General features: G+C 38.0%; 1 protein-coding gene across 5 annotated transcripts in view; it reads right to left on the reverse strand.

The window, feature by feature from the left end:
• The window catches only part of RNF180 (ring finger protein 180), a 55,971-nt gene that overhangs the window by 21,345 nt on the left and 10,735 nt on the right, over positions 1-23,891 (reverse strand). For all 5 annotated transcript variants that reach the window (XR_015946164.1, XM_035100895.3, XM_088653010.1 and 2 more), the window contains 2 exons: positions 19,097-19,192; positions 17,217-18,164 (listed from right to left, as the gene is read on the reverse strand). Coding sequence is in view for 4 of the 5 variants with exons in the window: in XM_035100895.3 (XP_034956786.2) it covers positions 17,217-18,164; positions 19,097-19,192 (1,044 nt within the window). In the remaining variant the exon portion in view is untranslated. The remainder of the gene's footprint in view (positions 1-17,216; positions 18,165-19,096; positions 19,193-23,891) is intronic.

The raw sequence follows: 23,891 nt of genomic DNA on the forward strand, positions 1-23,891 counted from the left end.
ACAGTCATTAGGAGTTTGGGGGCAATGTGCCATCATGTTGATGATGGCACTCAGCTCTATTTCTCATAATATTGGTATCAGGAGAGGCCTTGTAGACCCTGACTGGTGCCAGGATGCAGCAGTGGGATGGATGATGGAAAGTAAGATGAGCTTAAATCCAAGCAAGATGGAGATGCATAGGTGAGTGCTTCCAATGTTTGAGAAACTAGCCAATTACCTGCCCTGGATGGGGTTGTGCTCCCCTTGAAGGAGCAGGTACATAGGTAGGAAATGCTTCTGGATCCATGTTTGTCGCTGGATGCCCAGGAAAGCCTTGGTGGCTAGACGTGCCTCCTACCAGCTCCAGCTGGACCAGGAGTTCTTAATCACAGTAGTTCAGGCACTGGTGACTTTAGGGTTGGATTACTAAAACGAACATGAGGTGGGGCTTCCCTTGTGCTTGGCCCAGAAACTACAGTTAGTACAGAAGGCTGCAGAATGGTTGCTGACTGGAGTCAGACCCTGTCAGCATAAAACAACCCTGCTCAAAGATCTACAGTGGTTGCCAATTTGCTACAGGCCAAATTTCAAGGTGTTACTATTAGAATATGAAGATGTTAACTGCTTACGACCAGTTTACTTGTGGGAGCACCTTACCCCATCTATGCCTGCACGACCACTTTGACTTGCATAAAACTTGCTTTTATAATGACTTGCTTTTACAATTGTCACATAATGTTTGTCTTGCACTTGCAAAGAGTCAATTTTTTAGTGCAGCACTTCCTGCATCCTGGAACTACCTGCCCATTGATATTAGGCATTTTTGCTGTTCTCTTTTCAGCACCTTTTTTTTAAGGAAAACCTACCCAGACATGCAAAATTTACATGCATTTTAATCTGTAATTTAGCTTGTAATGTTTATTTTTAACTGGTGACTTACATTTTGAATTTTGAAAGCTTGCTTTTAACATTGATTTTTATAAACTATTTTTTTTAAAAAAAATATTCTTCATAAACTGCTCATGTGTTTTATTTACCATTAAGTGGTATACAAATTATGTTTAATGAAATGAATAAAAATACAATCATTGAGCCAAGTTGAGGAAAAACTATAGAATGGGACTGCTGCTCACATTTAATTTTTAAATACTGAAGTGTAATTCTGTCAGCTTCTAGTTTGGGATTACTTTGACACCATCCACAATTCCAGGCTGCTCTCAATTCTTATAAACTGTTGTTGTTTAGTCGTTTAGTCGTGTCCGACTCTTCGTGACCCCATGGACCATAGCACGCCAGGCACTCCTGTCTTCCACTGCCTCCCGCAGTTTGGTCAAACTCATGTTCGTAGCTTCGAGAACTAGTGAAAAGTTATTTTAATGGTGATTATCATCCCTCACTTGCCACTGTCACTCAATTCTCCCCGCCTTCTTCACCCAAAGCTTCTACAGTTTTACCTGAGGCACTGATTTAGTGGCAGGAGGCATCCTGTGGTGGACAAGGTAGCAGGGATTAAGTCAGGCATCCCCAAACTTCGGCCCTCCAGATGTTTTGGACTACTATTCCCATCTTCCCCAACCACTGGTCCTGTTAGCTAGGGATTATGGGAGTTGTAGGCCAAAACATCTGGAGGGCCGCAGTTTGGGGATGCCTGGATTAAGTAGTAAAATTAGAAAATAACAGCAAAAGGAAACAAGTAGTTCTATGTCATTAGTGTGAGATGAAAGCAGACCAGAAAAAATAAAGCACTGAAATCATTTACCGCCTAAAGATGTGGACCTTCCTCCTAATTTGGCATTTGAGGGTTCTGTGCTCAGACTGATGTCTGATATTTAGCATAGTTGCTTATGGTTTTACACTTTGGAAAACAATTATGCCTAAACTTCACATATAATTGTTAGCAAAACAAGTCCAAACATCCATGTTTGTATTTAGTTAATAATTTTCACTTCCTCTCTAGTTCGCTTCTCACTAAAATGCAAAATAGAAGTAAAAAACGTCAAGGAGAACAAAGTAGGTTAAGAGGGTCTTTGGCGTTAAGAATTACAAAGAGCCATGGCCTCCTCTCAGGCTTTTCTGCTTCACCTTGGGAGAGATAAATTGCTCACAGAGAAAACTATAAAGAAGAGTATATTTTTCAGCACAACATTTACATTTAAAGTGAGTGTTGTCTACTTATGGCACCTAGAATAAATGATCCATAGACAATTGGAAGCATAAAAGGGTGGAATACTATGGCAGTATTCATTGCAAATGAGTAGAGTTACTGCAACTAAAGCCATTATATACTCTGGCACAAAGTCATTATACTCACTGTCTCCCATTTTGTATAACTAAACAGTTTGATTCATTTACATTGGCACTTATTGGAATTGGCGAATTTTCCTCAAATAAGCAAGGGAATATCGTGTACCTTAGTCTTTGCAATAACATCTATGGCATGCAATTGTCTCCAGTAAAGCACATTTAAAGGAGATGGCTTCTCCCAAAGAATCCTAGGAGCTGTAGTTTACTGCACACAGAGCTACAATGCCCGGCATTCTTAACAACCCACAGTTCTCATGATTATTTGGGGGAAACCATATGCTTTAACATGGTGTGAATGTGGGAGATATGGGTTCACTTATGCATGTGTATAGACACAGAAGCAGTTCACAGTTTGAGTTGGAAACAAGTTCTTGGGGAAATGGCATTGATTGGTAATACAGTCAAGCACATTCAATTGTCTATGTGTCAGGGGAAAAGCCTTATAGTCACTACTGCTAGACAAGTTTTGTGTGAAACAAGAAGGGAGGACTGGGGTAGGACTCAGACTTATGGGTGAGGGATCTGTGCAAGAGGCATCTGAGCCACCTTGAGCTTCCAGTTATAAAACTGGTTAAGTGACACAAGTTTCCAAAGGTGGGAACTGGTCTCAGGAGAAGGAAGGATGCAGGTTTTTGGAGGGAATAGTTCATATTAGACAACCTTGTTCTGAATCAAGAAATGGGTCATTACAACAAAGTAGTCCATTAATGTATACACAGATGCTCAGATTTACAGTGTATGTTCTATGCATAGTGAGGAATGTGCTTGGTTGTAAAATCTACAGGCCAGGGGGCCGGTGTGAATTATGTGTTCATTTGTACTATAAACTTTACTGTGCTAAATCTAAATTTATCAAAGTGAAAGCCAGATGTCCTTAAGAAGCCCAAGCCACTGTGCAAAGATGAATTCAGTTTGAACCCTTCCTCCCAATTACTCTACATTCCATACTTCGGAACTCAAACTTGCATATTAGTGCTACAGTTGCATATAGCTACTCACTAATACTGTATATTGAGTGAGATAATACAGTAGTGGCACAGCTGTTTTTTGTAGTTTTTATTGCTCCTTTTCATGCATGAACAATCTATGCACCCCAACCCGATTCAGGATATGTTGTTAGTGTCTAGGTTTTGTTTCCTCTTCTCCTTTAACAGCTTGATCTGAGCCTAAACTGAAAAAAATAACTGCCTACACAGACCACCTCCTCTGCCTTTTATACAGATGGATTCTAATAGATGTACCCTTGACTGAGTGAGACTTACTTTAACAGTATTTGAGAACCCCTGTGCTAAATGTTCTAAAACTCATTTCTGAAAGCATTGTTATTGCCTTGAAGAGCCTTTTTTTTTTGGCAAGAGTCTGCTCTCATCAAAGCACTGAACTGCTGCAAGTCTCATTGCAATGAATGGGAATGACACCAGCCACAGCAACTGAAAATAGGCCTGTTTTAGTATTTAGCAAAATTTCTGATGACATTCAGCAGCATCCACATTGTTAAATGCAGAATCACTTCAAGAGCTTTATGTTATGCCGCTTTTCAAATACTAATCCCCCCAGATCACTCCATGTCCTAATTGGAATGTCATTTATTAGAATATACATCTAAAGTGGCAACTGATATTCCTAGTAGCCAGATAAATGCTACTGGAAAGATTACATTTTTCAGTCTAAGAACCTTTGGGAATGCAGCTCTCAGTGAAGCCATTGGCAATCACCCAGGGAAGTAGCAATTTTTCCCATTACATGAAACAAATTAACGCAATAGATTCATGAAAATAGCTTCCCAAGATGCTTAGACATACACACATGCTCAAAATTCCCAAATGGTGGGCACTTTGTAGGCAGACAACAGGGTGTTGACAGTTGTTATTAGTAGACAATGTGCTACAAGGGGACAAAACTCACAACTGAGCAGCAAAATGCTACAATGCAGGTTTGAGCTAAATGTGAAAATATATGGGGACTATGAAAGGCCAACAAACCTCTTTATGTTCCCTTTCCACTAAGGGTGGGAGAAAGAATAGGGACAGACTTTTTAGATTTCTCCAAGTTCCCTGACGTTTGGGGGTTGAAAAGTATTTTTTTGGAGATAGAGAATGCACTGAGATGCATATAGGTTTTCCACCCTTCATGTTTGCCTGAAGCTCTGGTTGCATAGTTATTAGCATGGAAAGATTCCCAGCATTAAAACTCCAATTTACCCTGCTCCCCATCAGATTTCTAGGGTGCATCCTAATGCTATGGTTTGGATGCTCACAGAGAGTTAAGAAGGACCTCTGTGTCCAAGAGTACCAATCTCTTCTGTTCACTTTCATGCACAGATACCTTGATGAAACCACCAGGCAGGGGAATGGGGGAGGAAGACAAGCCCCATTCCACCATATTCCAGAAAGTTCTCCAGCTGTTTTGCTGTCCTTGTTTACATTAGAAGCAGGCCTACTTTGGTTTAAAAAATGGTTTGCCTCTGCCCACCCTCCCACCCCATTTTACAGCTATATAATCACAGGATTGAAAGGGATTTAAAAAACCAATTTAATCTAACCCCAAACTCATCACATTATTATTTTTATTATAACAAAAAAAACCCAAACCCTCCAACAAAAGAATCTCTTACAGAGGAATCTACATTCAGTTCTGCTAAAATACTTAGGAATTTAAGGAGATTTACTCACATTGGAATCAGTGGCTATAAAATGGCTAACTTTTTATTTTTAAAAAAATGCTTAATTAGCTTTGGGGCTAGAATATTTTAAGAACAGCTGAAAGCAAAAGAGGGAAGCATTTCTATCTAGTTTGCATGAAGCTTTTTGACACCCCTCTACTAATCAGTAATGAGTTAAATAACATTTTAAATTATTTTAGTCGCTTGGTTGGTCACATATCAAAAAACAGTAACAGTACCATTGTTTTAATCAATATAAATGTCAGTTCCAGTTACAGGTTCAAGACACATCGGTGTGGAGATACAAAATCTATTTTGTTAATGCAAGCCTACAAATATTATTACTCACCAAGTAAAACATATATTGTAGCCTGCTGCATATACTGTACTGTACATTTTATAAATGTAAATAAAATAATCAACAAAAATGAATCAACAAAGCTGTCTGGCTTTTGGGGCTTTTCTTGGGGGCAAGGCTGTGAACTCCTGTGTTCCAAAATGTACTACTACCGTACAACACTACTTATCCTCCAGTGTACTCTGTTATAAAATAGAAACTACATTTTTAGACAGCTCTTAAAGCTGAGCAACACCACTTGGGATCTTTTTGCAATTGAAAACTTGCAGATTTTGCCCGGAGGAATGGTACCATTAATTACATAAAAACTGAAATGAGAATGACTTTGATTTGGCATTTATCCAGTTTAGACTTGATAAATACACACACAGCAGAATGATGTAGTGGAATGGATGGTACTGCTTCAGGGTACAGGTGCAGGATGCCATTCTGAATGTGCCCAATTTTAAAAAACCTGTCCCTGCTAGTTAAAAACTAGGACATCAGCCCTGCTATGCTAGTTTTATACTTGCAGGGAGTTTTTTTGCACAGGCAAGCACAAAACTTTTTCACATGTAACCTGAAGTGGTCCATTCTTCTACCTCCGGACTCCGACATCTCATTTCAGCCTCATTTCCTGCATATATAGATCAGAATGTGCAGCTAAGGTGATAGACTAGAATACACCTATTCAGACTACATGTGGTTTTTTAAAAATAGTCTTCTTTAAATACTATTTCCACATAAAAAAGATTAATCCAGCAAAGCAGCCATAATGTGTTAGCTTTTTATGCACAGGGAGTAGGGCATCCAGCACCTCAAACTTTTGCCACCTCATCCTGCTGCTTGTTTAGAGAAACTGTCTCATTCTTCAGAAAGGTGAGAGGTACAAATAACTGATCTGTTACCATTCAAATAATTATTCTAAACACAGGATTTTATGTCAACTCTAATGAAATATGTGCTTTTCAGGTAACCCTTATTTTGCAAGTAAGCAGTTTTAGTTTGAAATTATACTTCATTTTTAGTCAATATTCATTTATGCAGATACTATATAAAATATTCATTCAAGCTATTGTATCTTTAAAATGAAGATAGCAGCTCTATGACAGAATGTGTGTAGCCTTTCAAGAGATCTATTGAAAACTCATACCTGCCAAATAAAGCTAAATTAAAAATTTAACAGATGGTTTCCAACCACTGCAATCAATACAACAGCTTTTAACTCAGCTCAAGGTGAAAAAACACCCTTATAACTCTAAAAAAGAGAGAGTATGATTTCAAAATGTAAATTTAATTCCTATTTTCCAACAAAAGCTCATAAGAAATAACAAGATTTATGCTTTGGAATAAAACACCACCAGCAAGCAATAGCTGCTATGTAATCAAGAGGAATTTATATTTTGAATTTGTGCTGGTACTGTTGCTTTGAATGTTAAATTTATCTTCATATAAAGAGCTTAACAAATAATGAGCATACATTAACTCCTGTTCTCAGTTAGAGATGAATTTAGCTGAGTAGTACAGACATTTGTTCTTAATTGTTGGCCCTGTGTACATTAGCAAAGTAAAGGATCTTCCATTCCTTCTATTGGTGGTGTCCTATAACTGCCACACAAACCAACCAGAAGTTGCTGTGTACTGAGCATTAATTACTTGATTGTAAGAAAGCCTCTACATAGTTTACAAACGTATAACATAAAGCATTAACATTATTTATTAAAAACAACTGAAAACATTTATTCAAAAACATTCAAACAATGATTAAAATCAGCAACAACTGAAAAGAGATGTAACTTCTAGGTGCGTACCTAGGCTTACCTAAACAAAATGTTTTAAGCAGGCAGGGAAAACAATACAATGTCATATAACCTCTGTGTAAAAATATCAGGATGCAAAACAAAAAACAAAAAACCACTACACAGGTCATCTGGAAAAGGCTCGAGTCAGCATATATGTTGTGCTGCCTATGAAGACAGTTTGGAAACTTCAGCTAGTGCAGAATTTGGTGGCCAGGTTACTCACTGGGGCAAGACGGTTTGAGCATACTACATCGATCCTGGTCTGACTGCAGAACAACTGGGAGAAGCTCATCTGAAAGTGTTTGTAGTAGACCCACAGTGCAGTACATAATGCAGGCATGCACTCCCTATGAATTATTGTGTTAGTGTGAGATGACTTGTTCTCATTTCTGATGGTGGTTATATCATATTGTTTTCTGAATGTTTCTTGTGCTACATGTTGCTTAACTTTTGGAATAGTTTGGTATTAGTTGTTATTAAATTTTATGTTGAATTGTTGTTTGATATGGGCCAATGGCCGAAATAATTTAATAACAACTAGGTAAGGTAAATTTATCATCATCAGATGAACGGAAGAGGCTGAGCAGTGCAGAATATAGAAAAAAGCAAAGAAGCAAGTGATGTTATTGATAAATGTTCTGAACCTGAATTTTTAAAAATACTCTATATAAAATGAGTAAATGAAAACAAGTCTCAGAAACCTATTACCGGTAGTGAAAATATTGTTAGTTCCAGCATTCTGAGCACCAGTTTTCAAATACAAGATGCAAACAAGTTGAGTGATATAAGCACTGACCTCAACCTTGGGGGAAAGTAAAAGAAAACCCTGATTCCATTTCAGTGCACAAACAGTCTTCAACTCGGTACTAGCTCTGATAACTCTGTTGCAGATTCCAAATACTGCAGTGAGATTGAACATATGCTTCATTGTGGTGAAATAAGAAATTATGGTCACTTTTGTTAATGGCCATTGATCCAGCCCTATGGAGAATAAATGAAGAACTGTGAGATTATTTAGAATGATGTTGAACAAAATTTAAAGAAGATTTTCTGCAATCTAAGAGGCCTTCTTTGTCATTTATCTAAAGGACACCTCTTGAATGGAGAAAAGACTAGGAGGAATGCTTAGTGTACTCTTAAGTCAATAGGCTCAGGTTGTTTTTGTTTTTTTGTGCCCCAATGGCTTTTGCTTGGAGGGACATATTTCATAGGTAAGGAAGGTTTTAATGACTAGAAACATGCCCATGAATTTATAAGTATGAGAATTCTCTTGGCTATACAAACTAAGTTTTGGCTCTGAAACAGTGAGGATCAGTCATTGGAAGGGTGGATGCATTAGAAGGGCAGACTGATGAAAAAGTCTAGTATTGGAGGTGTGTTCTTAGAAGAGTTGTAGCTGCAGTCAAAGCTTTAGCATTTTGAGGACTGTCTTTCACAGGAAGCACAAATTGCTTTGGATCTATTCATAATGGAAACTTTATTATGGTCACAGCTGAATTTGATCTATTTTTAGTAAATCAAAATATGGAACCCCAGGTGAGGGTCTTAAGTTGAAATAGATAAGTAATCAACAACATGGAAGATAAAGTTTTGAATCATATTACAGAATAAACATATTCTGCAAAGCATTTTTAAAATAAGTGTAAATGCCTGACATAAGTCATGTTGATCAGCTTTCTTTGATAATTTGATATGTGAACGAAAATGAACAGCCTGTAGAGTGTTTTATTTGTTTTCTCCCTAATCCTGGCCATAAATCAGAACAGCTGGCTGATGCAGTTTTTAGCACACTCAAGACATATAAATATTGAATACTGTAGAGGGCAATCATACAACACTTCAAGCAAAATGCCTGGATTGTACAAGGGTCTTCTATTGAGAATAAAAGAAGCTCAATGTTTTCATGCAATACCATGCTCACTCACTGAACGTAATTGGGGCATGTGCAGCAGAATGGACATAAGCTATTGGAAATGTAAATAAGCTATTGAATTCCTTGGCCTACTTCAAAAACTTATATGTATTTTTCTCATCATCTACTCATGAGTGGGAGGTATTAGAATTACACTTAACAATATCCAGAAATGTTTCTCTAAAAAAACCACCATGTCTGGTACTCAGTCATCTTTAAATGAAGCTTGTCACAGCTTAATCAAAACTGGAACCAAATTATTGCAGCCTTACATGATGATCTGCTATAAATAAGATAAATCCTTAACTTGCAGTAAAGGTACAGGATTGTTTAATAAACTGGAGTCCTTGGAGATAGCACTAATGGCACAAATGTGGGACACATTTTGGACTGATTCAACATTACTGGCAAGAAGTTTCAATCTGCTGACATCAACATTAGTACTGTGGCGGAGCTGTAGAATTCATTGACATTGTACGTGAAAGATGCTGGTGATATGTTTGAATTTTCTGAACCAGCAGCTATGGAAAAGTCAGGTTTGAGCAACTCTGGTGATATGTCCAATAAACAGCAGCAGAAAAAGAAACTTCAGAGTGATGAATCACATAAAACTAAAACAAAGTTTAATGCACACGAAAGCTTCAAAATTAACTCATATAAATGTGATAATTGATAGGTTCATCTCAAAGCTGGAGAGACCAAAGTTAGCGTATAAGAACCTTAATTCTTCGAAGTTTGCGATCCTATTAAAAATGCCAGAATTGGAACAATTAGAAGTGCAGATACACACAAAAGATTTGCAAAATTACTATCAGGATGACTTGGCAGGATCATTCATTAATGAATGCAGCCACTTCAGAAATTATTTATTAAGTATGGCAGAAGGACATAAAAGCATCTTGAAAATGTGTGCAATGATGAGAGACAAACTACAATACATCTTTCCATAAATGGACATACCACTCAGAATTTTCTCTGCACAGCAGCAACCAATTGCACAGCCAAAGAAAATGGAGTATACTAACATATTTGTATTCTCAAATGTTACAAGAATGACTTAGTGCATTAGCCACGCAGAATACTGAAATAGAAGTAGGGATCACAATAGACTTTGAAGATGTGATTGATGCCTTTGCGATGCAGAAAGCACATCAAAAATGTTGCATAGTGAAAACACAATACTTGTAAATTCCTTGTTTTTTATTTAAAATATGTAATGAAGCAAATGTGTTATACATTTGTAAAAAAGTACCCTATTAATTCTTTCATATACCTTGTTCAAATCAAAATATTCTTATTCAAAAAACTTACGTTGAATTTATTACATTTCCCAACCCCCTTCCTAATGAAGAAGAAATAAAAACATTTTCTTGCTTTGAAGCAAATAATTTTATCTTTTTGTCATAGGAAATCAAAGTGAGATAATAAGCTTAACATAAAATGAATTTGGGAACAGCATGGCAGTAATCAGGACTGCTTTCCTGCCAACTGTGTTACTTCCAGTTGCATGAATTCCTGTAACTGCAATTATGGCACCGTTGTAATTATCTGTACAGCAGAACCCACTATCACTGTTTGGTAGGGAAATGTACTAATTGTGCATCCCTTGTCATTTTAATAAGAGACACTGTCATGGGCTACATGCTTCCATAAGCCACCATTTAGAGGAAAACAAACATATATAGAAAAAATGGGAGCAGCTTTTGAGAGTTGAAAAATAATTCTGAATAAACAAAATATAACATGCAATGAATGTTATATGAAGGACAATAATTACAGTTAACTTTTTAGACATATCTCTTATTTTAAAAGAGCAAGTGAGACCTCTGTCATATATGAACACCACATTCTGCTATGTTGCCAGAAGCTGGGACAGAGCAACGGGAGCTTACCCCATTGTGTGGATTTGAACTGCCGACCTTCCGATCAGCAACCCCAAGAGGCTCAGTGGTTTAGACCACAGCGCCCCCTGCTTCATAAATGAGTTTACCAGGCTAAATGGTGCATAAAAATGCATAATTAGTGAAAATAACATGCAAAAATGTATATTAAAATCAATCTATTAGGCACAATTGCATACAAGCAGGTGTGCATTAGGAGACTTGATGATGAATTTTCATGAGGACTTTTACAAAAATCAAAAACTGATACAGAAATATGGGGAACTGAAAACTGGGAAATTGGGAGAAACGGAAACAGATTGCTGTGAGGTAATAATTCATCAGCCATTATAAAGCTCATTTCACAACTACTCAACTCGGATAAAAAGTTTTATATTCCAAGTTGAGGTAAAATGATGCAATAAATATAATAGGCTATACTGTATTTACCAGTAAGTCTGGTATCTACATATCTGCCAGAGCAATTGAAACCTGATCCAGTAGGCCGGAGAAGTTTTGGATGACACCCCCGCCGTTTTGGTTCCTACAAGTGCCACGTCTGTGGATTCAGCACTCTATGAAGCCTCACCACTGCTGGCTAGGTATTAGGATGACAGGCTGACAGTGCATTTCTATACATCTCTACTCAGAAGCAAGTCCCATTGAATAAAATGGAACTTACTTCTAGGCATCTATCTATCTATCTGGAATTTCTATCTGGAATTTCAGTTTAAGGTTTAATCCCCATTGTATTCAATGGAATTTACTTTTTAGCAGACACATAGGGGATTGTGCTGGAAATGCATGTACAGAACATAGCTGCCAAGTTTTCCCTTTTCTCGTGAGGAAGCCTATTCAGCATAAGGGAAAATCCCTGTAAAAAAGGGATAACTTGGCAGCTATGGTACAGAATTTTAAGAGACACTAGTCTAAAATCAAGGATTACACTTCCCCCGTAACAGTTTGACTTGCATTGCTGCTTCAACAGATTTTCTGCAATGACACACAAAAACTCCCTTCTAATTTCAGGTTTCTTGGGACTAAATCTGGAATAAACATTTTGTAAGCATACTTATGTAACAAATATCTATTTTCATTCCTAGGAGCTGAGAGTTGAATCTCAGGATCCCTCGAAATGTCAACGGATGGTGAGGCAGCCTGTGTGCTGTAGCTGCTTCTCTTGTGACCTTGTATTGGATCCGGAGCCAGCTGCATCTCATCCTCCCCTGTGGTTCTGAGGAGACCCTTAGGCAAACCTCTGGCATTGTCCATGTCAGCTGATTTCCTTGGCTATCTCTTTACTTTCCAAAACCTCCCTCCTGCTCAAGAGCCAGGAGAAAATTGCTCTTCGAGTGAAGGCAGTGCTCAGCATCTGATTTGGTGTTCTTGCATAATAAATGCCACTTACTCTGCCTCCACTCTCTTTTGTTCCTTTTTAACAGATTAATTGAGCTGGTATGTCAATCCCATTGCCTACTGATGATGAATCTTGCCTTCTGGATTGCATCCGTATGTTTTTGGCTTACACTAAGTTTGGAAGCCTTCTGGAGCAGTAGATGGCTTTTGCAACTTAGTACACCCTAGGGCACCCCAGCAAATAAATGTAGGATGGTCAGATGAAAAAGAAGGCAGGGCTCTTGCACCTTTAATAGTTGTATAGAAGAGGGGATTTCTGAACAGTCATTAAAGGTGCAGGAGTCCTGTGCTCGCCATCTCTCCTGTCTTCGTGAATCTTTTTTTTACTTTTCCTGGTGCATCCACACCAAGCATTCATTTCATAATTGCAGTATTCATTTTTAGGGGTGTATCCACACAATGCCAAGCTGTATTTGAACATGTCCCAATTTCCCTCCATCTCCAAATTATGCAGATGTTATCTAACTGGAAAAAAGCAGGTAAGTATGATGAAGTCCAGTATAGGTGTCAAAAATAACAAGCACATCCTGCCTCTCCTTAGATGCAGAGGGAATCAGAATTGTAGGCTGTCACAAATGACAGATGTTGTCAATATTACTGCTCTCATTAATGGCAGAAATGTCAGGCTTTTTGAAGGAGCACAAACTAAGCAAACAACTGCAGAAAGGAACTCAGTATGATTCTACAACATGCTGCTCTTCCTGGAGGCTGACAATTAAAAAAACAACTGAAAAAAATCCTGCTGTTCCTTGTGCACATGCTCAGTGAGGTGAAAAAGGAAGTGGGCGGGAAGTCTGTAAAAACAGGAGAGTCTGTGCAAATACAGAATAGGGATATAGCAGCAGTGCACCACCCACTGGTGTGGATGTAGTTACAGTGGATATAAAGATATTAAATTCTCAAAGGTGTGGAAAATGCCGTACTAACTAAATGAAATTGAAAGAAAAATTAATGTGGGAGTGCCCCATGAGGAGGATTCTGAGTCATAATCTATAGCTCCAGCAGTACATTTCGAATGCAAGTTTTCACTAACATTTAACCTCCCGGTTGCACAGAAAACTGCAAAGAATGTAGATGTTGTCTACCAAGACATCAGAAAACAATATGGAATCCAAGTGGGACATCTGGTCCTTCTCTTCTCCAAACCTCCTTTGCTTTGCCAAGGACTCAGCCAATGTGTACTCCTACTCTCTTAATTTATGAGATGGGGCTAAGTTCCATAGACTACTAAAACAAGTCTTCAATCTGCACCCCCCCCCCCTGGGCAACTTGCCATTTCACAATGGCCTTTTGAGGGTGTCTCCAGACTAACACTATTTTGCAGGAGGGATTCAATTGTATGCTGTAATAAACTTAGGTTTGCACAATTAAAGCGCTCTTTGGAAAGTGATGATGAAATGCTTTGAAAACTGTGGGATGAACACAATGCAAACAATCAGAATGAGAAGACTTCCGGTTTTTCCGCGGATCGTTGTTGGACGCTCGCCGCGGGAGCTCCAAAGGCGAGCACTCACCAACGGGTGAATAGGGGGGCTGGAAGGCTTCACAACCCCCCAAAGGGTCCAGGAGTTAGTGAATGTTCAATAAATGGGTCAACTGGAAAAGCCCTGTGTTTTCTAATAATGGACAAAGAATTGGAAGACAGAGGGGAAAGGAGGTTGTTGAGTAGCCTTTGAAAAAAAAAGTCAGTGATCAAATGCATTGGGGTGGACCAATAATACTGTGTTAGGGCAGCGGTTTTCAACCCTTTTGAGTTCACAGCTCCCTTTACCAACTACATTTTTTCTGCAGCACCCCTGTGGGGCTCAGGAGCTCAGTTACGTTACCCCTTGCCTGCAGAGCTGGCAGTCTCTCACCCTTTTTTGAACACCCTCCCTTTTGGAGTGTTCCATTAGCCTCCTCTCCATTCCCTTCTCTTTGGGAGTCCTGTGGGCAGCAGCAGCTGCTGCCCCTGGTTTCTGAGCTGCCCCCACCTCCCCAAAGAGAGGTGCCACCTCACACTACCCAACAGGGGCCTGGGACTTGTCTGTACATTCCCAAGGGCTGGCAGACTGGCTGGCTGGGCTCCCTTGCCCACTTGCTTGCTTACTCTGAGGCTGCTTCAGCTCCTGGCAACCAGCACTTCTGACCAGCCCCAGAGGCACAATTTGCCTGCGGAGCTTGTAGCCGGGGCTGCAGCAGCAAACAGATGTGCAAGCTTTTGGGAGGCAGAGCCGTGGGAGGGCATCAGAGAAGGAAAGAGGGACAGAGGCCAGTATTGCCCATGGCACCCCAGAGTTAGGGTCATTACAAATGCACAACAGAGTCTTTGCATGGTCAGGAATTAGAAAAAGCATTCAACAAATGGGAAGAGTAGATGCTAATATGTATGTGCCCCTATTTATTTATTTATTTTCACTAGAAGGTCCCAGAGTGGTATACAATACAATAATATAATACTGAATTATTAAAATAAATACGACTGTTCCAGCCAGAACACAACATCAACATAAAGAGGTATGTCTTCAGCATATGGTGAAAGCTATATGACGAAAATGCTAGATGGGAGGAAGTTCTACAGTTTAGGGCTGCCACAGTGAAAGTCCTCTTCTGGGCCATCAGTTCCATAGGCAGAACTATGAATACGGAGCCGGTATTTCAGATATCTGGGGCTTGTCATTTAGGGCTTTAAATGTTACTGGAAGCACCTCGAATTAGGCCTGGGCTTCAAGCAAGACTAAAATAGATCCAGGTAATCAGTTTTCCCCAAAACATGCCTGAAACTGGGCCACTACTGCCCTCTCAAGCACCCTCTTCAAGTAACCAAGGCAATGGCATAAATAGAAATGAAACTGGTATCTCAAAACCAATTAGTGTTTCTGTAAATAGACATTTTCCCTATATTTTCCATTTGATTAACTTAGATTAATCACCAGGATACTAGCCACCATTATATTACAAGCTAGCTAAACCAAACTCTTCTTTGATAAGTAACGATTAATGTCTTGCATTTAATTTTACTTTATGACAATGACTCAAATGTTTGGAAAGAATTAATGTCATTAAAAAAAAAGATTCAGTGTGAAGAGCTCCTTGTACTGTAACAGTAATATTTAAAAAATTATATCACATGTTCAGTTGTCCATTTATTTGTTTTCTCCCCAACTTTTAAACAAAAAGAAAGTTCAAGAAAATATTTTCTCTTTTTATCATTCACAGTGTTTCTTTTCCAGTAATAATTAATAGATTGTTACAAAAATTATTCTTGCTCTTACTAAAAATATTTTAAACTAAAATGGTACAAGTTTTTAAGAGGCAGAAAAACAGTTCTTTGGCAGACAGACTGCAGCCATTTATCACAAGCTTTTAACAAAGGCAATTTTGGAATGGATATATAATAAAATCAGCCACAAGAACCAGCTTATTACAGAAATGTTGGCAGACTCTGGGCTGCAGCAGTGGCAACAGGTATCACTATTATGCTTAAAACCGCTAATCACCAGATGTTAGCAGTGTTACTGTTTTTAATCTATAAAACATTCTACAAACAAAATACAGCATCCTATACCATGCAATGCTTGTTCATAAAAGTTTAGTTACCATTGTTTTGTAGCTAGAGGAAATTTGGTGCCCCCTGCTGTTAAAAAACCCCACTTCTATTATTGCATACCGGTACTTACTGGGGAGTCCCCTTATACAGGAAGATTAGCAGCAAAAACACGATAATATAGTTCCGGTGGAATGATACATTATGCTGTGTGGAATTACATTAAAATAGAAATATAGAATTTTAATGAACTTGAACTGTAATGTTTTGGTGTGGGTGCATTCTGACTTAATACAATATAGGAAAGTACACCATGTTGTTTGAGAGAACAATAGTAATATATTGTATTAATTGTAAAATATATGGAAATATTTATAAACATAATTCTTGGATTCATACAGGGTGAAAATAACTAGATAAATGATAACAATGACAGCAGCCCTGTATAGGGAAGCTTTTTAATGTTTGATGTTTTATTATGTCTTTGATGTTTGATGTTTTATTATGTCTTTATATATGTTGGAAGCCACCCTGAGTGGCAGGGCACAAATAAATTATTATTACCGGTATTAACAAGAGAGAATTTCATAATGGGAAATTTTATGTAGTCATGTAATGTGAAAGCTCAAAATGATGTTTATGCAGTTGTGCACATGACTCAAATAACCTGTAATGTTTTAATGCACATGCTTACTTGTGTATATGGCTTAGCTATGGTGAAAAACTTCACACTCACTGTAGGAAGTAGAAAGCTGCAAAGAAAACTGCAGAGGAGCTAATTTCAAACATGAGCACAAAAGTTTTAAGAATAGAATAAGCAGTCTTTTCACCTTTTATAGAAGAGAATTTGTATTTGTACTTTGTCAGGTAGAAAAACTACATTACAGGAAGGGAGCTCACATTTTGATGAGAAACAAGAGATTATTGAAAGACTTCCTTTCCATTTGGATTTTAAGTGAAGGCTCATGATGAAGGACTTGTTCTTTATACTGATACAAGTCTTTGGGTGCAAGAAAAAATAATTTAAAATGTACATAGACAGTTTCTTTTCTACATTTTTGGTATTATCTACTAGTGTTTTTCATAAGAACAGGAAATGTTTGTACATATTTTGGCCCTTTAGCCAATGAATCTATTCCGACATTGTGTGAAGTATAGGTAATAAACTATGGTTTGACGTTATGTCTGAATCAACAAACCATGGTTTGCAATGGTCTGCACCCCCAAAAGGGAACAGTTTGAAGTAGATTTGTAAACCATGACTGATGCTAACTATAGCTTAGTAAGATATCTGGACTGATATATATCATGGCTGCAGCCATTACTCCCACTTAGAGGTTGCTGTCTCTAACATGATAAATTTTGGTATGGTTACAATCTCTATTTTTTTGTACATACCTGCTTCTGAGGCCACCTCTCTGGCCACCTTTTCTTTCTCCTCAAACTGTTCAATTGGTTCCTTTTTCTCTTGTTCAACTTTTGATCAACAGTTGTGAAAGGCTGAAGAAGACCAAGAGGTGTGATGTGCTTCTGCACAGTATCTTCTTCTGTAGTGCTCTCTGATGAAGACAGGAACAGCTGCTGGTCAGCAGTAGTGCTCTCAAGATACTGTTTGGAAGCTTTTAAACCATGATTAAACTCTGTCTCTTCTTGTGCAAATGCACCATAAGAAGTAACTGAAAAACTGTTTGGAAGCTCACCAGCATCTGATTTAAGTGGGAAATGAAAAAAAGTATGTGTTCTGCTAGACTTTAATTGTAAGCAGCCCTTTGTGTAAAAAGGCTGTGCTTCATGTTGCCTGGAGAAAACAGGTCTCTTAGCTGTGGAAGTTCCATATAAAGTAGGCAGCAAAACAAGCTTCTCTCTGAAGTTCATGTCTAAACTCTGTGATTTTCTATGAAAAGCTTTTACAGTGTATTTGTCATTCACAGCCAGTGAAGCTGAAATACTTGTTTTTGGATTAGACACTTTGAAGTGTGTTTCTTTACTGTTCATCTCAAAGTTGGTTGATCTTACCTCTAGGCAAAGTGCCTCCATTAATCGTCCAATGCCATTGTTATTTTTGGCTACATATGGAAGTCTTTGATTTCTGTCTTCCAAAGATCCACCTGTCACACACTGCCATATTTCGTTGTTAAAGTCAGAATGAACTTTACAAAGAGACAAGTGCTTCAGTGGCGATATTGCTGATGTAACTGAACTAACTGTTTGGTAGTCAGTTCGCCTTTTGCAAAGATGGATGTTTGTAAATTGGCCACAGGAGCATTTTGTATTATTGACGAAATTAAAGCCCCCCAGACGGGCCCCACAGAATGGGCAGTTCAGCTTTCCAGTTGTCCACTGTGCCTGAGGATAATGTGGTGGGAAACAATTAATTATTTGTAATCCAGAAGACATAAATCTTTTTTCAAACAGAGCAGAAAAGCATGTAAATATTTGTTTTATGACTGAAAAAGGCAATGTACCAAAGTAATCATTTCAAAGGGTTATTTGATATTCCTAAATATTCTGAGACCTTAGTTTTATACTAAGTAAGGCACATACCAGTATTTAACATGGAACTTTGAGGGGGAGGGTAAGGGTAACCTTTGAACAGTCTTGTAAACTAAAATCCTATGCAGAAGTCAGTCTGTTCAAATCTTATATATATATATATATATATATATATATATATATATATATATATTATTGAAAAATTTCAGTAGAGTGAAAAATGTGGAGACATCAAAAGAAAAGAAAAAAGTGCTTGAAACTGTGATACAATGCAATATATGGGTATATAAGTAGTACCATGATTCATGATAGAATTATTAAAGTCATTGTGCTTTTTATAAATGTATTCCATACAATCTATGTTTGTATGTTGCAAAAGTAGTCATAGCTTCTATCCATCTTTCAAAGGCGCCATGGTGTTATCCTTCCAATAAATCAAAATCAGTCTTTTAGCAGAAGGGTGTATTTACATCTGTTGAAATCTTACTGAAGTTTCAGGACTTATGACACCAAACGAAGTGTGGGAATAGCACTATGTATTACAATTATACAGAAACTTTGGATGTGTTGATATGCATACTAAATATGGCAAGAGCAGAGTTGACACAATGACTTGTTTATTATAAGCATTTGAAAAGGCATTTACTTACTTAAATAACTATAAAATATGTAATGATATAACTGTACTTCTAAGGCCCATTATAAAGACCTAGATATTGTTTACGTTCTATAGAATATTGCATAGAATATAAAAAAGTAATGCGAGATAAGTAAACTGAACATACATTTTCTATTATACGAGTCACCCAATCTGGAAGTGCTTCTATGTTCATGTGCCATACATTACAGATATCCTGAGAGGCAGTAGAAGAGTGAGGTTCCTGTTGAATTAAGATTCAATATATTAATAACATTCTGACTTACTCTCTATTTTTAAATACCTTTCATTGATATTTCCACTTCCAGTGCCATTTCCCGCATTCTTTATTCCTTCCTTGCCTTCAGGCAAATGTGTCCTTCATGCCAGCTCTCCTTCTAATTAGTGCCCCATCAACCTGTTTCCCTTTCAACCAGGTTGAACAAGTGGTCTGTACCTAGCACCTTTGCTTCTCATTCTCCAACTATGATGCAGGGTGCATTTCAGTGTTTTACAATTAAGTCATGAAATACAAGTATGCACTTTTGACATTTTTATTATTAGTTACCTTTTGAGGGCTTGCCCGAAAATACAATAAGTATTTGATAGTTTTAAAACATGTATTGTTAATTCTGCAATAAAGAGACAGGCCAGCAAGATGGGACTGCTGCCTAGAGATGGTTTCTCCTGTAATGGCCTAGTTGCAAAGATGATGGAACACAGCTGATGTCTCCTAATTCACCTACAAACCATCTTAGAAAATGAGGATTTTCTCAAGCATATAGTGAATAAGTTTAGGAAATTGTTTCTTTTTTAAAAAAGTATATTTATTAATAATTTTCTCAAGCAACCAAACATACCAAAAATACAAAAAACAAGACAAAAACAAAATACCATACATACAAAGCAAAGCAAGAAAAAAAAGAAAAAAAGAAAAAGAAAGACAAGCAAAAAAATAAAAATAAAAATCTAGCAATCAAATCTTTTTTCATAACTTCGTTATAGGACTTCCCCGATTCTCCCCATATTGGGTCCATTATAATAACTAGATTAACAGTATTCAATATACATGGTATCTCATATTTCAATTCTACTTTTCTCTCCATTTATCCATTAATTCCAATCTGATATTTCTATTTACCTTTCAATATATAATCCATAACTTTCCCTCACCTTTATTTTTTGCTAACAATGAATCATCCTTCAATTATTATCTCTTATATCATGATACATAATACATTTATAACAATAGCAACTCCATCCCTCCTTCCACCAATTCCAGATTCTCTGGAGATTTCAGCGAATTCCGTAATTTAAGCCAGTATTGGGTCTTCCATATCATCAGTCCATTAATTCCTCATAGAATTCTTCTACCCCATTCCCACCCTTTCCCATATCCTCTTTCCAACTTTTTTGTACCACTCCTTCTGTTTCTCCCTCCCTCTATTTACCTCCCAACATCGTTTAGCCTTTTTAAAATTTCCCTCAAATATGCCCTGTACTCCCCCTCTCACTGGAAGTACAAAGGCCCATCCTGTTTTTTCCTTGAGTGGTTCTTGTAGCATGTCCTTTCTCTGCCCCACATCTCTCACTTGTGGGGCATTTTTCTCATCTTCCTCCTCTTCTTCAATATGCATAGGAATCTGCTGCTCTATTTTCCTGTCTGTTGACAAATGTTCCTCTTGGTCCTCTGACGCCTCTCCATGTCTATTGTCCAAAATATTCCTTAAAATTTGATTTTGCTCATTCAGTTCATTTTTAATGTCCAGGAGTATCATAGAAATCCTTTGCCAGAGTCCCTCTTTGTTGGATGTTGAGACTACAGCCATCTTATCACTTTCCATCCCGTGGGAAAACAGCCAAGTGCAGAGCCGGAAATGGCAGGGATGTTGTTTAGAAATTTAGTTCTCCATTTTGAACCCAGTCTGGAAATCTTTCCTCTTTTAATTTCACTCCATGATTAAAGTTCTTTGCTTTTTTTAAATCCAATCCAAGCCAAATTAAATAAAATCCATAATCCTCACTTAATTTCTATGATCCATTCGCCAGTCCCTCCAGGGACCCAGAACGGGCTTCTTCAGGGACTTCCTTTAAAATCAATTCTTTAACTTGCAGGGGATTTAATTTAAACTTTACTCTTCACTCCCCAACCCCGCTTCAGGGAGAGAGCTTTTAAGTCCAATTGGTAGCAAATTAAATGGTTTTTTTCACCTTCCCGGCAGGGATTAGGTTACTGTTTCAACAGTCTCTCAATAGAGGAGGTCGACTTCCCTTTTACCCCTCCTCCGTGTCCAAATCCGTGTCCAAATCGATTCAATTTCAATAGTTTTAAATAATTTACTCACGGGTCCCAACTTCTTTGGTTTAAGAAAAGGGAAGGAATCCACCGCTCTCCGCTGCCGGCACGTAGCTTCACTTCGCGAGGGTGACGATCGCTCTCAAAATGGCCCCCGGCGACTACCACTCCAGCTCTCACCGGAGCTCTAAGGCTTACCGGGGAGTTGAGGAGTCGCGGATCAGGACGCTGCTGAGCTAATTCGTCCTCAGGAAGCCCTACCTGAGGCTCTTTTGGGGAGGTGAGTCGCTATCTCGCCTTCCCCCCCCCCTCGCAAAGCCGGGTTGCCTCGGAGCTCGAGGCGAACCCCACCGATCAGCGCTGGCGGTGGCCGGAAATCCAGTTTAGGAAATTGTTTCAAATCTTGTGGTTGGATTCTTTCCTGACAGATTATTGTTAAATCTTTATTAATATATCCATTATGAAATTTCATAAATACATGATGGTATTTATGCAATCAGTATTATAAGACACTATGGTTTTCCAAGAATACACTATACATTTTGGACACAATGGTGGATAAAAGCAAGTTGTATAATTATTTAAATAAATGGTGCCATTTTCTTTCTTGAAAATATGCATTGTGCAATGTGTAAACAGAAAATAGCCAATAAATTGTTACAAATAAATACAGCATTTCGTGAGAAGATTAAAAGGTTTAGGGTCAGGGCCACCTGAAGCAAGATCCTCCAACAGCCCCCCCCCCCAATTCCCAGAATTGAGCTTTTCTTAGGGCTGGAGGAGGCGGGGAGCAGCTGGAAGGCGGATCCTCTGGCAGGCAGCACACTGAGCGAGCGGGCCTGCACCGAGCGAGTGAGGGTGTGTGCGTTGCTCCTGTCAAGCATCGGCTCGGTTTTTCCCCCTTTTAGCCTTCTGGCACCCTGCAGAAGTCAGCGCCTGCAGGCTAAAAGAGAAAAAAACCAAGCCGACGTATTTCAGTTTAATCAGTCTTAACTAGTTTATAGATAATGGTACTAGTTTCTAAACTATAAAGGGTTGCAAGAATAAGAAAAAATATATGTTTAAAACTAACACAATTTAATTGAACAGGGTCTTGTTTAATTATGAGAAAACCGACTTGTTGAATAACATTTGTACAATCACTGCGGCGGGGGCGGGAAATCAGTTCACATTGTTGGTACTTTAAATTCCATTTCCCCCCTTAATTTGTTGTTGTTGTTGTTGTTTTCCAAATGAAAACTTATCCAATTTTAATAACTGTTCTTTGAGCGGGGCAAATTTTTATACTGAAAACAATTTATTGTGAAGAATACTTGGCTTTAAAATATATGTTTTATTTTACTATGGCAGTAACAAAAAGAAAGTAGGAAAAAACAAGGAACGTAATTAAAAATATTTTAATTTATCTTATGGCTATACTGCAGTATGACATTTAAATGCTACTAAAAGCTTTATCAAGTGCACTCTAAATAATCACAATTTAGTGCCAACAGTTGCACTCCCAAGACTGAATTCACTGCAGCATATGAAAATGAAATTTTAGGGTGCAGCTAAGCCCTGTCTCAAGTGTAAGTCCTAAAATATTCAGCAGAAGAAAAAAGCTTCCACACTCTGTATTATTTGCTTAATCTCCAGTTTCTTTCTTACCAGTGATATAAATAAGTGGCTTGAAAAGACTGGTGAAGGGGAGGAATGGAGCTCATATTGTGTCTTGATGTGATGGGAATCCCTGTTTAGTTATGATGTTTACCAAAAAAGGCTCAGCCCTAACTTAACCCAAATGAATGTGAGTAAATGATAATAGGAACACAGGTGCCTTATACTAGGTTAGACTATTTGTCCATCTGGCACAGTAATGTTTGCTCTGGTTTGCAGAAGCCCTCCAGGATCTTAATAATGGACAGATTGGGTGCAATCTGATCCATGCCAGTTTGGGTGTAAAGTATGTCCCTCGAATCTGTTTCTCTCTCTCTGTGTGTAAGGCACTTACAACAAGTTTTCAAGGTGGTGTGGTTGCACTTTAATCTCTTCTTCTTTACAGGTTTATTTTATGATTTATTTTATGTATTAAATTTCTATATTGCCCTTCATCAGAGGATCACAGGTTGTTTTATAATATAAAAACACAAAATACCATGGTAACAAACAAAAACAATACCACCCTGCCACACAAAATCAATTTAGAGTGTTAGTTACTTAGAGCAGCTACAAAGAACAGAAGCTTGAAATTGGGCTGCATGCCTCCATTGGGTATGGTATATGGAGATATTTTGCACCTCACAGGGGCAATGCATGAAAAAAAGATGTCTGGCTCCATTGCTACATAAATGCAGTCAGAAATGAATTGTCAACATGGCTTGTCAGGTGCTTGACCCTGGTGTTCTAGAATCTAGATGTTCGGTAAATTATTCACATTTATTCACCTTACTTAAATCTATTAAAAGTTACAATAAGTCATTATATATAACTGTTACTGAGAAACATTACAATGTAACGGATTTGTTTTTTGTTATTATCAAAAGCATGAAACCTGCAGGCAATTAAAGTACAGTATCTTTTTTCTTGTTCTAATGAAGCTCATGGTTTAAAATATTTGACTGGTAGTGTGACCAAAACTTTACTGACGGTCAAATGTCCAAACTGAGTC

This window comes from Zootoca vivipara, chromosome 10 (assembly GCF_965207765.1).
Source record: "Zootoca vivipara chromosome 10, rZooViv2.hap1.1, whole genome shotgun sequence".
In the NCBI taxonomy this organism is placed as follows: Eukaryota; Metazoa; Chordata; class Lepidosauria; order Squamata; family Lacertidae; genus Zootoca; species Zootoca vivipara.